Source organism: Ochlerotatus camptorhynchus, unplaced genomic scaffold (genome assembly GCF_037179485.1).
Source record: "Ochlerotatus camptorhynchus isolate MF236.1 unplaced genomic scaffold, CSIRO-AGI_Acam_v1.1 ptg000308l, whole genome shotgun sequence".
In the NCBI taxonomy this organism is placed as follows: Eukaryota; Metazoa; Arthropoda; class Insecta; order Diptera; family Culicidae; genus Ochlerotatus; species Ochlerotatus camptorhynchus.
In genome coordinates, this window is record NW_027040796.1 from 480146 (window position 1) to 498617 (window position 18472).

At 38.2% G+C, this 18472-nt stretch overlaps 1 protein-coding gene across 1 annotated transcript in view; it reads right to left on the minus strand.

Annotated features, from left to right (window-relative positions):
- The window catches only part of Sln (Silnoon), a 107589-nt gene extending 93574 nt beyond the window's left edge, over positions 1-14015 (minus strand). The window contains exon 1 of the mRNA XM_065229142.1: positions 13107-14015. Coding sequence (XP_065085214.1) covers positions 13107-13136 — 30 coding nt within the window. The 5' untranslated portion in view covers positions 13137-14015. The remainder of the gene's footprint in view (positions 1-13106) is intronic.
- Between the last annotated feature and the right edge of the window lie 4457 nt (positions 14016-18472).

An 18472-nucleotide genomic window follows, 5' to 3' on the forward strand; every position in this document is an offset into this window, starting at 1 on the left:
TCCCAGATTTTAAAACAAATATCTATATAATGGATCTTATAAAATACAAAATATGCTTTTTTAACCCTCACCTTTGGGCGGGTAAGTTTAAAGAGCCGGGACAAAAAAACGAATTGTTTAACAAATGTTTTGCCAATGTTTTCCAATTACACACGCAACACAATTGTCTTGAACATAAAATGTAAGGGTGCACAGCAAAAAAATAATTTTGATATCACGTCAAAGTGGATGCACTACAATCATAGAGGTAACTCTAAGACCAGAAGGTCCCGAAGAAACGTGCTCAACTTTTTGGCTCAGCTCTGGTACTATCTTCGGTCCCAAGCTAATCGATGCACCCCTCGAAACATAGGAAAATCCACGAACCCCTCATTTTATCTGTCAAACTTTCATAGCGAATCAAAACAAACATAGTGTAGTACTAGAATTTCGACTAGAATGGGGTACGTTAATTGTTTGATTGGGACCAATAGGCTAGTCAAGTAGTGAGCCAATTTAAAATCGTTAGTTTCGTATTGAGTGTTGCTACAATCATGTCGAAAATATGGTGTAATATTACTTGCTAAAAAGGACAAAATTATCATTAATACAATGCACAGTGGTCCAGAATGCAGATTTAGGTGGAATGATATGTTTTGAGCATGAAATTGAAACTTTAGACTAAAAGTCTCTTCTACAAAGTTGTTCCTTATAGTTAGGCCCTCATTTTTATTACAATGAATTCTAGGGTTGTTCCTATTATCATTAAAATCAAAAATCTAACTTTTTTGTTTGAATAAATTAAGGTATACATTCTTCGGCAAAGTTATAGCTGAGCTAATTTCAAGCAACTTTATTGAAGATAACTTTTTTGTATCTCTTAAATTGGCCAATTTAGACCTATTTTCTTGAATTGAGTTAGGGTGGCACTTGAAAAAACAGTTTTTTTGCTCTAGTTTTCTTATTTCAAATTTCTCAGCAAAGGTGTCTTCAGATAACTTTTAGATCTTAAGAAGGCGCAACAACAAATTCAGGTATAAAACATTCGTCTAAAAGAGTTTTAAAATTCTCTAGAAGATAACTTTCATGAGAAATTTCAAATAAAAAAGTTATTGCTAAAAAACTATTTTTTCCAGGAACACCCTAAGTCAACTCCGAAAAATACTCTAAAATGAGAACGTTAAGAGATAGAAATTTTTTTCTTCGACATAGTTGCTTGCAATTAACTTAGCTACAACTTTTTCAAACAACACATGTTTTTATTTTGTAAAACCCAAAAGTTTGTTTTAAAAATTCCCTAATTTGAGGACCACCCTGACGTTTGTAAACACCAAAAGAAGGGAATTTTTAAGAACAAAAACTTCTTCGAAGACACTAAATGTCCAAATATTGAAACAAATGTACAAGCACATTTTATATAAATTTGTCATTAGAGTGGTCCTATGAAATCCATTTTTTGCCAATAACTTTTTTATTTGAAATTACTCATGAAAGTTATCTTCTAGAGAATTTTAAAACTCTTTTAGACGAATGTTTTATACCTAAATTTGTTGCCTGTATCTCTTCTAATAAAAAAGATATACCCAAATATAATAAAAAATATGACTAAATTCAAATTGATTTTATACGAGTTTAAAAAATAACATACCTCCAATTTTGTCATAATATTGAGAATTACATACGCCCTTTCAAATGCCGTAAAAAAACTTTTTTTTTGTTTGCCCCAACCAGAGATATTAACATTTAAAAAGTGCATATTTTTAGCATAAAAACGTCAATAACTCTTGATCGGCGAAAGATATTGACAAGCTTTGTGCAGCAAAAACTTGCACCTTCTTAAGACCTAAAAGTTATCTGAAGACACCTTTGCTGAGAAATTTGAAATAAGAAAACTAGAGCAAAAAAAAACTGTTTTTTCAAGAGCCACCCTAACTCAACTCAAGAAAATAGCTCTAAATCGGCCAATTTAAGAGAAACAAAAAAGTTATCTTCAATAAAGTTGCTTGAAATTAGCTCAGCTATAACTTTGCCGAAAAATGTATACCTTAATTTATTCAAACAAAAAAGTTAGATTTTTGATTTTAATGATAATAGGAACCACCCTAGAATTCATTGTCATAAAAATGAGGGCCTAACTATAAGGAACAACTTTGTAGAAGAGACTTTTAGTCTAAAGTTTCAGTTTCAGGCTCAAAATATATCATTCCACCTAAATCTGCATTCTGGACCACTGTGCAATGCATGAACTGACATTACGCTGCTTTTACTGCATTTGTTTATTTATGTGGTCATAAAAATTACATAAAATTTTCGACATGATTGTAGTGCATCCACTTTGATGTGATATCAAAATTATTTTTTTGCTGTGTGGATTTCTTACATCCCCTTCCTTTTTTTCACCAAATGTAATGACAGTTCTTACAATGGACTGTAGCATACAAGTAAATTTTTCCAGATTGTATAAGACCTTCTTCTTCTTCTAATTCTTCTTTTTCTTCGGATCTAACTTCAATCTTATTGCGTGCTCTCAACTCAACTAGTGTTCCAGATGCACTTTCACAGTTATTAATTGAGAGTTTTCGTTGCCTGTACCATTTTTGCATTAGTATAATTGTGTGGCAAGTACAATCATACTCTATTGCCCTAGATTCTGAAACGTTTTAGGTTTTGTCTGACTTTTTTATGGAGGCCCGCCACTTTGCGGTAGAAAGAAAACGATATATTGTTTGCAAGACTTTGTTTTAAGAGACTTGGAGGTGAACCAGCCCCAGGCTGAAAGCCCCTTTAATAAAGAAAACCTAACCTAATCTTTGTTGTAACAAACACGGGTGAGGGCAAAGTTTGATCGGAACGGTGAAATTACATAACACAAAATCCCCGGGCCTTATAACGGGTGTCACTACACGGTGATAAGCAAGTGATACTCAGAATAAGAGCCGTGATTACCGTACAAATCAAATGGAAATCACTTCACCGTGACGACAAGTGAGAACTTTTCACCGTGAAGTGACATCCGTAATAAGCTTAAACTTACGTGTATCATCTCCTGCGTATGTCCGTGAAGCAGCTTGCAAACAATCAGTGCGCAAAACATTCAGGTTCAATGAGTCATTTTCATATGAATATGAACAGCCATCCGCCGCATCATTCACTGCCTCGTGAGAGTCTGAATGATTGGTAAGTAAACGAGTCACTGACAGCAAAGCATTCAGTCAGTAGCTCAGTCAGCACGTTTATTCTTCCGTTATGGTACCCAATCCTTGTTTTAAATGACTCAGCGCGAGATAGTCTTATCACAGGTGGGCAGGAGCTCACGGTCTTCCAGTGTTGGTGAGTTCTTTGCCGTGAGTGTTCACGGAAATTTAACTATTTTTCCATACAGAAATTCAAAACAAACAAATTTATGGGAGGATTTGGACAGTTTTGACATGTTTCATACGACCGGAAGGTGTATGCTGGTCACATGTGCCGTGCCGAACCGATTTCCTACGCAATTAATCAACCTTTGATGTGAATTTCGCTAATAATAGGCATAGTTTATTTGAGTAAACACTTCTTCCTTGTGGGTCACCTTTGATGAAGCTCCTAGGGATAGAGCAATGAATTGAATAGAGCAGTCAATAATTTTACGCCCTGCAAACAATTTTTTCGTTTCCTTCTACCGTTTGGATCAACCTATATTGCAGAGGCAGTTGTTCATGAAAAAACGCAATGTCATTATTGTTTATCCTTTCTGACAAAGCGTTATCATTTGGCTCGTTGATCGCTTGTCATTTAGGCTGTGCTCCAAATTTGATACTTCAAAAATAAATCATAAAGTTCGAAAATCACTCTGTTGTTAATCGTCCGATTTTCGAGAAGGTGTCTGTCAAAATTGATTCCTGATCTGCAAGAAATAAGTCTGGTGCAAATTGCCGTGCAATAACATTTGAAAATTTTCAATCTGTCAAATTTAAGCGAAAAATCACCAAATGGAACACCGCCTTAGACATTTTGAGATATTTGTGATTCCCTGGTTATAACTGAAAACCGGCAAGAGCCACTACTCTGCAATTTTCACCAGTGAAAGATAAGAAGTGAAGCATGAAAAAATCATTAGTAAAATTGTAACCTGTGGGCAGAATTTGATAAAATTATGATACCCTTCGGCCCAAACCTCTCCGATAATTATAAAAAATCCCCAGGAGTATTCTGAATTGAATGTCTGCACTGTTAAAGCAAATTTCAAGGGAAGCCCAGATAGATCTTTAAATTTATTTTAAAGGAATTCTGAATAGAAAGAAGGGAAGGGCAATGATTTGAAAGAAAATTCACGAGATCATTGCAAAAAAGCCTGTAAAGAGTTAAATGCGAATTTGCAAGGTTTTTGACTAACTTTAACAAGTTTTGCTATCTTTTTACTCCTTTAACTTAGTGATCATTCGGCCTAATAATATTCGGTTTTATGCATAATTTAAATGCATATCACACAAGCGGGGAAATTACCAAAATTCCAGGAAATTGCAATTGGTCACCTTACAAAATTGAAAAATACCTTTGGACCAAAGTACGAATCGGAAAAACTCGGCCTTCTCCGATTTGCGTAAAGCTTTGCATAATTGTGTGTTATGGGCAACCATCTACATTTTTACAACAATTCGTCCATTTTGGAAGTTGCATTTTTTCAAAATGGAGTCTTTCTTATTTTTCAATAAATTGTAGCCCGAAAACGTCACTTTTGATCGAAATGTTGTAGTGAAAAATATACATGGTATTTTTTGGTAATTTTGAGTAAAAATGCCAATAAATTTTCTAGTGTTCATGGTTTTACACATTCCAAACTTTTTTAAATTGAAAATATACTTTTTGAGATAGTTCAGCTTTTAACACTTTGTTAAATAGTTGAAGATGCTTAACGTCAAATAAAAGATGAACGAATAAAGTTGACAGAAAAACAGAAATAACACTCGTAAGTTGTTCATCGAACACGCATTCACCCGAGCATTTACCGATCAATTTAAATGTTTCTAAGTTGGTAGTATTGCCACCTAATAGTCAATTGCCTTGCGATTGACGTTTACGTTGAGTGTACTGCCCATCAAAGTGTACTCAACAGATGGCGGTAGTGTTTACAGTGATAAATATTCAATGAGTTATGTCAATTTGTCTTTGTTTGCGTTATAGTACGGCAGTGTGAAAATTGTATATAGAAAGTAGAAAGCGAGCAAAGGATATGTTTGAGGAAGGTACGAATCGGGTTGATCATATCTTTTACCAAACTCATCCGTTGGGATGGTGAAGGGTGTCGCCCCCGCTACCACTGGCAAAATGGGTGATCGCCGATTTGCTCATGTACCCGATTCGTGCCTTGCTCAAAATTTTCCTTTGTTTGCTTTCAATTTTCAAACTGCCGTACTATAACGGAACTATCAACTCTATACTTTTATCTCATCTATCGTACAAAATACTCCCTTTAAGGCGTTAAGCATCTCCAACTATGTAAATCGTAACCTTCACGCATGATGACATGATTAGTCGACCACGTTTTAGGAATTTTTAATCAAAATTACTATAAAAAACTATCGTGTATATTTTTCCCATAAATACATTTTTTCAGCTTTTTCTCAGACGTCATTGTGATCAGAACTTACGTTTTCGTGCTGGAACTGGTCATATGCAATTTGACCTAGTGACCCCATCGGGAAAATTACATTTGGCCTAAGAGTGTTCGACATAATAACGTTCGGCTATGTTGAGATTTGGTCTAATTCTTCATCTTCAAAACAAAAATTACCCCTTCCCTATTTCGAAACCCGACTACGCCCTTGGACCCAACACATGTCACACTCAAAAAATTCCGCACGTCTTATCGAAGTGTTTAAACACTTGATTTTTTAAATGCACAATCACATTTATTTTAAGTGTATTTCACCCAAGGGGTAAGTCACTCAGTACAGTGTGTCGAAAGTAGATTCACAGTGTGCCAAAAGTAGAAGCACAAGCTGAAACCAGTGGCATTCAACTATACGATAAATTACCAACTTCTGCAACGTGTGGACAATGTTCGTGACCTAGGAATCACGCTGGACTGCGCCTTAACATTCAAGCTTCATTACTCGGGCATCGTTGCGAAAGCTAACAGGCAACTCGGGTTCATTTTCAAGATCGCTATCGAGTTTCGCGATCCTACTCTATACTGCTCTCTAGTGCGATCGATCTTGGAATTCAGCTCGTTAGTATGGTGCCCGTATCAAGCAATTTGGATAGCGAGGATTGAATCTGTTCAAAGGAAATTTATTCGGTATGCCTTTCGTCACCTTCCTTGGAATGACCCTGTGAACCTTCCGCCGTACGAAGATCGTTGTCAACTCCTGGGTTGAAACACTAGAACATAGGCGGACGGTTAGTCAGGCCGTGTTCGCAGCGAAAGTAATTATTGGTGATATCGACTCTCCAGGAATCTTGGCTGAATTCGAAATCTACGCACCCGAACGAGTTCTTTGGTCGAGAAGTTTCCTGCATCTTGGACCTCGTGCTGCGAACTACAGCTTGCATAACCCAATACGGTTCATGTCTGGGCATTTCAAAGAGTTTTACGAGTTTTCCGACTTTTACTGTGCAGCGGAAACCTTTCGTCACCGTATTCAACTCAGACTCCTGAGAAGGTGAGTAGCTGTCCATTTAATGTACACGTGAAGGATTGTGCTACCTGTTTATTTTTTGTTTCCGGTTCAACTGCATGACGAGGACTTCTACCTGATTCACGGACAACTCTATGCCATAGGAGTATAACTTTTTTTATGCTATAGACTTGATATGGGGTTTTTACGCCGTTTCTAGGCTTTTCCCTATCCGATGAAGAAAAACAAATTAAATTTAATAAATTAAATCTCATATAACACACCATCGACTGGAAATGCTCTCGCAAACGTGGGCTTTAGGTAGTCATGAAACATCGCTAGAACTATTCCACAGCCGCAGTCAGTTATGAGTAGAAGGCGGACGCACATCTTTTGCCTGTAGACTTCGGTTCCTTATAAGGATACATCCTGCCACTCAGTTGAACAATACTGAACTATTTTCTACGGCACAATCACACGAAATTTTTATTGCTTGAGTGGAATTAATTAACTTACAATTTTTAAACCGAATTTCGCTGGTTGAGGTACTACGATCGAATTCTCCCGGAACTGCAACCCGATGCCAAAACCGAACGTCTTAGCTTGGGATCCTCCTTCTGGGCATAATCCATTCCGGCGTCGAAAATCTCCGAGAGCTTCTTGTCCGGAATCATCACCCTCAGCAGTTCCTCTTGCAGATTGAGCAGAAAGGTGTAATATTCTGAATCGTTTCCGTCAGATTGACCAGCAACGTTCGGACGACATTGGAGCAGTAGGACTTAACGCGTACCCAGAGCACAGATGATCGATCCGAAGTGCAAATAGTTCTTGTCGCTGAAAGCACTGAACTTCAAGCAGTAGCACATGTCTAGTCTAGTTGGTATCCACATCGAAGACGTACCTGTTGTCTGTCAGAGCCTGCTCGACACCCTCTGACAGTTTGACATGTTTTACTTTCTTATCAGCATCGATAATCTCCATGATGTGATTCTTGAGGTAGGGGAAATGTCTCTAATGTTGGCCTATGGATCTATGATTGGGCCCATCGCTAAAAATCTGCTATTAATCAATTTTATCTAGATGAACGCGTTATTGGGACGTTACTATAGATTATTTCGTTGCTAATGAAAATTTAGTAGATTGCTGAATTTATGTATGGGCCCAAATAAGGGACACTTAGGCCGACATTACCTGCATTTCCCCTACTTGTTGAATTTATTTATTTTTATTTTACGTTTTGTCATTCATGGATCCCTTGATCACAATCGAAGGCAGGATATCGCACCCATTCAACACACATGGGCCGAGACCAACGGCTTTACTTCCCTTCCGAAGGAAGACGTGACCAGAGATTTTTATGCCTTAGAAAAATCCCACCGACCTCGGCTGGCATTGACCCAGACCCATTGGGGTTAGAAAGCAGTCACACTTACCACTACACCACCGGCGCCGGCGTAATCGTATCCCAGTAGCCAGGTGGATTAGCTGTTGATAGTTTTCTCGTCTACACCGACCGCCGTCAGAATGCAATCCACCTTCTACAGCGAATCATCATGGGAAAACTCCTTTTGGGTTCCTTCCGGTTGGCGTAGAGGCGTTTTATTCTTTAGTAGAAGAAATCTTTATCAAGCACGATATTCGCCATTTTCGGAGCCGTTCAATTATCGCATCCAACTGTTTTCGATGCGGGGACACTTCCGGTTGCTCTCCGGCATTTTTCTTTGTTGTGTCCTGTTGGACGGCTGAAACCTCTCACGGTCCATCTCGTAGGCATTCCTTTATGGTTGTCGCTAGACCGATGTTATCCTTGCGATTGCAAACCAAAACATTCAAGCTGTCAGAAATACCGGCTTGCCAAATATACCATAATATTCGTATTTTACACAAAATTGCAGCTTGCTCTATGATCGGCGCTGTCGGCACAATCGGCACACTGTGAAAAATGTTGACCCAAGATTGATGTGCGGAGTGACCTACCCCTTGATTACACCAGTGTTGAAAATCTTTCATAAGTCATTCAAGTGTTTTACACATTGAATAACATGACTGTTCAAAACAGACGGATTTAAAGTGTTTTGCATTTCAATGCAATGTGAATTGCTTTCTCAGAAAGGTAAACATCGAAAACAAGAGATGTGACTTCATCCTATGAACCAGCCTCATATATGAGAACAACCGTGGTGCAGTGAGATCGAACTAAGACAACGGCAGCAGCACACCCCAAAAGTCCAAGACCGAATCCCAAATCAGACGCATTAAAAAAAGACATGCGTAATCTGTGCCCTCTGGCAGCTTTGTTTATATAGTTATCGATTCATTTTAGAGAAGTCGGTAAAATAGAATATTGTAGACCATTGAACTATGATGTGCAATGCTATTGATATCACCATGTGAGGCACATAGAATCCAAGTGTGTCACAATTCAAAACAATAGTGTTTAGGCATTTTCATAGCACAGTACGTTCAGACTATGGCTGATATCATGTAATATAGGCTGTCTTGCAATGAGCACTCAAACGACAAATTTTCACTGGAAATCATTACTCACGTACTATAATAGCGAATTCGTTTATTATCGGGGTTGGAACCAGTTCCAACCCAGTGCGAAACCGAACTTTTTGTCAGTGCGAACCTCGACCTGAGCTAGGTTTTAAAAACAAACGAGCAAACTGACGTTTGTCAGAAAACAAGCAGACCCAATCCTGATACCCGATCCAGGTTGGAACTGAATAATAAACGAATTCGCTATAAGATTCACACATGAAATGGATATGTTTCACAATGAGTGCAAAATTAAGTGGGAGACACATGATGATGACGTGTCGAGTTTTTGGAGTGCATGACCTCTCGCTGCAATGAAGTGTGCGGGTTTTTTTTTATCTTTCGTGTCCCTGCGGCTGCTCTGCAACTCCACCTCAATCGAATATGCGGCTGTTATAGCGATTACTGACGTTTAAAGCACGCACACTAGCGGGTGCATCGCCGTGTAATGTTGCTTACTATTTTCCTCTGGCTAACCTAAAAAATGTATGAAATTAGATCTGTCAAAATGAGTTTGACAGTGATTTATTGTGTGTTTTCCTCGGATTTTCATTAAAACGCTGTACAGACTGGAGAGTTATAACATGTTATAACGGTTGTCAGATAATTGCAACACAGAGACCACCATCAAGATAGCGCTATAACATGTTATAACTCTGTAGTCTGAACGTACTATAACACGCTCTCATATATCGCACCAACAAAACAGGACTTGAAAATCTCAATTGACCAATGCATGGAATGAACTGCATGAAAAAAATTACGTTTGAGCGGTGCCGTGTTTACTAAAAATGAACACATCAAGAGCCACATGTGAAAAGGGCATACAAGCTTTTAGTAAACAAACATTTGTAGGCCCTTTTCTCGCCAACCGTAGGTCACCCACGCAAACCAACAACATCATCGGGAAGGAGAAAATTTACCCTACCCGGTGATGTTGATGGGTTGCGTGGGTGTCATATGGGTGGCGAGAAAAGGGCATAAGAAGTTTTGTTTACAAAAAGCTTGTATACCCTTTTCACATGTTGTTCTTGACATGACGTAATGCTCGTGTAACTTTAGAAAAGGGCCTTCCAACTTTTATAAACAACTTGATAGGCCTTTTTCAGCGCTACCCGAAGAACGCTCACGCAAACCAAGAGCACTATCGGGAAGCGGAGAATTTACCCTACCCGATGGTGTTGTTGGTTTGCGTGGGCGACTTCGGTTGATAGCGAGGTTGATAGGCAATTTTTAAATGCTACGCGAGCATTCTTCATGAGTCCATTTTTAGTAAACAGGGCACCGCTGTTGCGTCAATTTTTTTCAGTAGATGAACAAAAGTTCACCCGTGCACAGGACAATAGGCAAGAAATGTTTTGACCAGGTGCATCACTGTCCATTAGGGTGATTCATTATAAAAAAAAACGTATTTGCAATCTAATAGGCCACCCGCTAGTTTGAGTCATAGCTCCTGATGACTGTAGGAATTGTGTTACCTGATTTCATTTTTGTTTCCGGTTGCTATTGACCGTTTGACGAGGACTGTGATGATCAACGACGATGTCGCACAACTGATATAGTTTTAAGATTCTAACTGCATTTTCATTATTTGTAATTTATGTTGTAATAATTGTTTAATATTGGTTTATTTTTGTTGTATAGTTAATGCTTAGTTTTTGGTTTATGTGTCTACAACCAAGTTCAAAAAAGTAGTGTTAATATCTGTGAAATATGATGCACGTAAATGGAGCCTTACAAATCATCTAAGTTTACATTATATATCATGTAAAGTTATGATACATTTCATGGAATATATCAAATATTGTATGAAATACATTCAGTACTGAATATAAATGATTTGAAAGCTATTTGTCTGACAGAACTAAAAGGACTGTTTTTAATGATTCTATTTCCAGTCCCATTTAGAATAACCTTGGAGTGCCCTAGGGAAGTGCATTAGGGCCCCTGTTATTTATTATGTATATTAATGGCTTGCGACGTGTTTTACGATTTTGCGACATTAATCTTTTTGCAGATGATACTGTGTTATTTATTGCAGCTAAAGATTTGTATGATGCCGTTTTACACTTGAATGAATTTCTCTAAGTAGATGGTTAAAGTATAAGCATTTGAAATTGAATACAAGTAAAACTAAATTTATGGTAATTTCGCGGAATCGATTAAATGAGAACGTCTCTGTTGTAATTGATGATGAGACTATTGATCGTGTTCGGGAGATTAAATATCTTGGCGTGATTATTGATGACAAACTAAAGTTCAACTCTCACATTGACAATTTCATCAAAAAAAATTGCCAAGAAGTTTGGAATTCTATGTCGACTGAAAACCGATTTAACTATTGCCAGTAAAATACTGCTATACAAATCAATCACCTCTCCTCATCTAGACTTTTGCCCTTCCATTTTATTTTTAGCCAATGCAACACAAATATCGAGAGCTTGCAGAATAAAATAATGCGTTTGATTTTGAGATGTAATAGATTCACTTCCTCAACTTTGGTGCTAGATGCCTTACAATGGTTGTCGTCAGTGAAGCAAAGAATTGTATATTTGACTATGGTGTTCATTTTTAAAGTAGTTAATGGTTTGCTTCTTCGATATTTGTGTGATTGAATTTAAAGAGGGAGTGACTTTCATATAAATAATACTAGAAACGCAGTTCAAATAAGAACACCACATTTCTTGACTTGTGCTTCATAAAATTCATTATATTTTAGAAGAAAAAAAGGTTTTCAATTCGATGCCTAGACATATCAAACGTTCAGCAACATTTACAGAATGTAAAACACACTGCATTTCACACGTTAAAAGTGTCGTTTGAACAGTTATCCAGTGATTTTTTTTTTTCATTACTTGACAAATTATGTATCTTGACGAAGTTATCTCTAACGGATTATTTTGTATGGGTAGCTGTCATAATGACTTGTTAATAATTATTGTAGCACTACAAAAACTATTTTTGTTCGCCACGATGGTGATGATGGATTTTTAATATTTGATTTAATAGTAGAAGATTAAATAAAAAAAAAAGTAGTCTACAAAGGTTTCAGCCTCGCGCGCGTATTACGGATATAGAGGACTGAATTTAAAATTTGTTCATTAACTCTTGATTGCTTGTAATATTTATGAATATTTTAGGTGGACAAAAAGGCAAACTAAGAGGTGGACGCCTGAGCTTTTCCATATTTATATCGCTGTGAAGCAACTGTGAACTGTAGAGGGAATTTATATCTGTAACTGTAACCAGTTCGATTTTGTTTTCAAACCTGTTTAAATTGTCATATTTAATTATCTTAAAGATAAATCGTCCAGCTCAAACCTTTGTAGGGGTAAGAGGTGGGACCATCATCATCATCAATTCCGTAATGTTTCATTCGAAATTTTTACTAAAATCTCGGAACTAATCCAAAATAAAAATGATAAAGTAATACCATTCTTATGATCAACATTTTTACTAGGTTTTTTCTTATTACATCGGCTAGTGGAACTGGAAAGCTGTTAAAATGATTTGAAATTCAATAATAAGTTCGACACATATAATCTGAATGTATAGAAACATAGAAAACGTACATAATTTATTCCAAACTACTGCGTTGAATCAGTACAATCGAGTTTAACAAATGACAGTGTTCTATACTGCCTGCATGGTAACTGCATGAGTAATAAAAAAAATTATACATTTCACTGGAAAGTGTGTCAACCGCATAGAGCATATAAAACCTTACACTACTGCACAGGACATTCCACGCAGATGGGTCTGTCTGCAACTGCAAACCTGTTTATCGCAAACAGACTGCCAAGTCGACAAACAGAGACAGACAGTCCGACACCAACGCGCATATCGTCGGGAGTCGGGATAGGTGAAGAATCAAATGAAGACAAAGGGGAAAACGAAATTTTCACGACCTATTTCGTAATCGCCTGTGTCCTGTGTTCATGTGCTTTTCAAGTGTCAACTTTTGGAAGAAGACAAAACAAGACTCACCTGGAGATTCCACTCTTTTGGCAGAGACATTTTTCATAGATTGATGTAGCGAATTTTCCGTTTTTGAAACTTGGTTTCATTGGATTAGATGTCTGTTGAGGCGGCGTGACGGCAGATGCTAAAATGTTGCAGCTTGCACCCGACGACGACTGATCAAACTTTTTCGTAGTTCGCTCGTTCACTTTTCACCTACACACGCCTAAATTTATGTAATCTCCTTCGCACCCGACCGAATTTTGTTCAACTGGTATATTCGTTTGTATTTTTGTTTTTTTAAATTAATTACTATCTTTTTAAAAAAAATACTGTTTTGCTTTAAGTTTAAGTTATAGATTTAGCCTACTTTTTGTTGCTTCGGTATGCGGATTTTTACCGAATTCTCCTCGCTATTAGTCAGTCGTGTCGTCCTACAGGACCATCATCTTTGTTCTCACACTTTTACGCCCGTCTCGAGGCTACACTGCGACCGAACTTTCCGATGTTTGACAAAAATACGGTGATAATTTATTTTCAAAACTACACTAACAACTAGAAAAATTTGGTCTAGATTGCGTCCTATATAATAGGAAAATTTGTTTCTCGTTACAACGTTGTTCCGAGTACGCCTCCAATCCGACTTTTGGCCACCCGTTTTCGCGAAGCCTCCGTTATCGATTTTCTTTCCGATGTAGGTTTCGCTTTACTCGCAGGTTCTCGGCTTCACAGTAATTATTTTTCAAATACTCTCAACTACAGCGAACGCGTTCGTACCGGGACCTTTCTTACTTGCTATTCGGCCAAGGGAAAAGACTCCCTTTCCGGAAAAGCCTTGGGTGGCAGAGAACAAAAGCTTCTGCTTCTGGTGCTAGTCTGATGTTTTATGGGAGGCAGAGGATGTACGATCGCGATGCAGCACTGATGACGGCAGAAATGAAAATGTCCAATCGATACTGGATGGTCTGACTATAGTGCCGATGTTGGTCGTGGATTTTCCGACTACCGAGCAGGATGGCACGACGGGGCTTTCCCGACCTACTCTGACTCACAGTTGTTATCAAAGTGTGCATCGGTTTGCGGACCTGCGCAGTTGCTTTGTTTTTGTCGACATTCAGGCGATTATGGCACGCTTTTATGGTTGACCGCTATAAGAATGCAGCTGTTGAAAAATGCAGAACGTAAACAAAAATGCCACTGCATTTGCCAACAAGTGAATGCATGCTAATGCACCTCTGCTTTTATAAAGCATGACTTGAAATAAAGCTTTACTTTTGAGAAAGTTCTAAATAAGTATTCAGTTTGAAAAAAAAAATATAAAAGCAAAACGCATTTCCGTGTTATGTAAGGTCGTGCTAGTTTCAGTAGGGATAGCATTTTATGGCATCCCCCTCCAGTTACATCGGGGCACTGACCTTTGCTCGACCTTGGCACAGTCTTGGGTAGATTGATCTAGATTAGCGTCTGAATGGTTTTTGTGACATTAGGAGTCTAGCGTGTTTTTGTTTGTTGCGTCTTCTTTTTCTTCTTCCCATTAGATTCAGCTTCTCAATGGGGTTGCGTGTGAAATATCGGTTAGTTTGTGTAAACGGCTTCACTGGGTTAATTGTATAATTTTTAATTATGAGTAATTGTATGCAAAACAGGCCTCCGCGATAGCCTGGTTGGTAAAGGCACTGTATTACCAAGCCGAAGGCGACGGGTCCGATTCGAGGAAATGTTTCAGGTTGGATATTTTTTCGACTTCTCTGGGCATATAAAGGATGTATTCGAAAAAAATTGCACACACATAAACCACTGTAACTTTCTAACTATTATACCAAATAACTTTAAATTTTCAGAGGAGATTCTTTAGAGAGAACAAGTAAAAATATACCATGATTCAAATACGAGCTTTTACTTGCTTATACATTTTGCAATTTTTTACATCTTTTTTTGCGTCCTTTCTTTAATTTACTAACGGATTATGAATCTTTAAAGTGTGTGAGTCAAAATAAGCCGACATTTTAAAGTGTAATTTCTGAAAATCAATATGCACAATATTTTGAAATATAATATTTGCCATAACAATTGGTTTCGTTCCATTAGTCAATATCAACAATGACGAAAGAATTTACTTGCGTAGCCACTGATTTCAAATTTGTTTATACAGCATTATGTTCCCATGATTAATAGTCGAGATAAATCACCTTTCAAACCCCTATTAAAATTACATGTATACGTTATGGACTAGAAAATCGTCACTGAAAATGTAAAGCCATTTGGTGTTATAGTTAAAAAGTTACAGCTGTTTATGTGTGTGCCATTTTTATCTAACTCACCATTTAGAATAATTGTGCTTGCCACAAAATATACAAATGCATTGCTTGGCTTGGAAAGATTTCAATTAATAACTGTGGATATGCTTCAAGAGCACTAAATTTAGAAGGAGCAGGCGAAAGCTCGTTTAAGAGCGTCATATCCAGGTAGAAGAATGTTTTCAAAATAACCACAGCTGATGCAATGCCTAGGACATCTATTATTGATATAATTTTTCTATTGGTCATAATTTAACCAAATTTACAAAACCTAAACGTAAGTACTGTAGGGATCAAGAGGGATAGCAAGAAAAATATGATTGAATTCGAGAAGCTCGTAAAGAAAGATGAGAGGGTTACTGAGAAAAACTCGGAAAAATCATAACGGGATTGTTAGTGTTTTTCGTATGAAAGCAGGAGCGAAGCTTATTGACGTTTTGGAGAATACTGTGTCTAGTACCAAAGCCCCCGACGAGAAAATCCTACCGTACTCGAACGTTATGTTCCGTTTAAGAGAGTTTTACGGTTCCCGAGACTACATTCTTCTTCAACGCCAAAAGTTACGATCGATGACCCAGTGTACTGACGAGACTGATGTAGCGTTCGTGAAGCGTATAGCCGCCGTGGCAAAGCTGTGCGACTATGGCAGCGAACAGATAATAGGAAACAGTAGCGGACGTCGTACAGTCTCATGCACTCAATATTAAGGTTAGAGAAGCTGGCAGAAAAATTTTGCGAAAAGGAGGCACCATTACGGAATTGCTCGATAAGGTTCGTTCGGCCGAAATAGAACGTCAAAGCGAAGAACTGTACACAAAGAATCACCAACAACCGAAAGTGAATGTCGCTGCAATTTCATACGCTGCCACCAACTACGGACACTCACCTAATTATCGTGGAAGAGGAAGTTTTTATCGTGCACGAAGTGGATCACGAGCACGTGGGTCCCTATCTCGTGTTGATAGAGAACATTATGGTTCACGAACCCCCTGTTGGAGATGCGGTAGCAACTTTCACTTACCGCATAACTGCCATGCAAATGATAAGGTTTGCCGCCGTTGCCAAATTAAAGGCCACATTGAACGGGCATGTACCTTGGTACCATCAAAACGATTGGCATCTGGAAGCTCGGACTTAGTCCCGGACTCGAAAATGCGGAGGATTGCTGCAATTGACGATGAAGATATCAAGCATGACGATAACGAAGAGGTGAAACCAGTAAGTGAACTAATTTAACAGAGCTTAGAACACATAAAGAACCTAGAGTGGCTGTAATTTTTAAACTTCATATTGAATTGAACTTTAACCTTTATTTTGACACTTTGTTGTTATACTCAGAATAAATGATACTAAACGAACTATTACTTCTCAGTTTCTTTCTAATGCCAGCCAAATCTTGTTTAACGTAACTTAAGTTCGAAATAACTTAAATAATTTAGGATCGATTCAACTAAAGAGCCAGATAATGAGCAAAGCTACATCAGAATCCAATTTACCAAAAAGATGATACATGGTTAACCTTCTCTTATCCTTTAGTCATAAGTAGCTCCTTTTAAGACAAGTTGTAAGAAATACTTCATTTTAGTTGCTCAGATTTTCACTTCCGGATTTTATACGTAACATCCTTGAAGTTGAGGTTATTTAATGTCGTGAAAACACGTTTAACAAGAGTTGACTGAGCGCTTATAAGTAAAGATCTACAATGTATGTTATTTACAGTGTGCAACCGTGTCTCATCTCGTGCATTCCGATAGAATCGACGGGGTGGTCGTCAATACCGATACTATCCTTCAACAGTGTCAGTTAACTGAAGCCGCAAATAGCTCACCTACAGAAGACCATCAGATCTGTGAAACCAACTCAGAAAGTGGGGTGTGTGACGTGCTCATGATGAATTCAATGAACTTTCATCGCAAGTTGGACAACAGTGCTGGTAACATAATTGGTCATGTTGCTGGAGTACGGGTAACGTTTATGATAGATTCTGGGGCTGATGTGAATACGGTTGGTATGGAGGTTCTTGAAGCGTTAATGAATAACGACCCACTTAAGAGCCCTATATTCAGTTTTAAGAAAGGAACGGATAGACTTTTAAAAGCATATGCATCTCCGGTTGCGATTCCGGTATCTGCTACATTTGTTGCAGAGTTATTCGTCACCCCAGACCGTCCAAGACTATTGGAAAAATTTTATGTTATCCAAGACGCTAAACCTCTTCTAGGCAGAAGTACAGCGTTAAGATACAGCCTGCTAAAGATGGGCTTAAACGTACCAATTGAGGAACCTGCTTTTGAAGGCAAATCTCTCAAGCTGCTAGGCGATATGTGCGGTATCAGCACACCGGAGCGGTTTCCCAAATTCAACGTACCTCCAGTATTGCTGGCGTACGATAAGAGTATGCCTCCGTCAAGACACGTCTACACCAACATACCTCCAGCGTTCAAGGAGGAAACCAGCCGTAGACTCAGCGAGCTGCTAACCTCCGACATAATCGAAAGAGTTTCAAGCGACATGGACAAGTCCTTCTGTTCATCCCTCTTGGTTGTACCAAAAGGAAAATGCGATATAAGATTAGTTGTCGACTTGAGAGGTCCAAATAAATGTATTATAAGATCGCCTTTCAAAATGCCTACTCTAGAGGCTATCGTATCGGTTTTACATGGAGCTACATGGTTCTCCACGATCGATTTATCAAGCGCGTTTTTTCACGTGGAATTGCACAACGATTGTAGACACTTAACTAACTTCTTTGCGGGAGATGCAACTTACCGATTTAAACGGCTTCCCTTTGGATTGTGCAATTCACCTGACATTTTCCAAGAGATCTTGCAGACTGTAGTCCTTGCAGACTGTCCAGGAGTGGTCAATTACTTGGATGATATTCTGGTATTCGGGAAAGACAAAGGCGGAACACGACAAAAACCTAGAAATCGTCCTTAGTAGATTGCGCGAACATAACGTGGTGCTAAATACAGCGAAATGCGTGTTCGGGAAGCAGTGCGTGAAGTTTATTGGATTTCGATTATCCAATAATGGGTGGAGCATAGACGATGAAAAACGGAAGGCCATTGAAAGTTTCCGTAGACCGGAATCTAT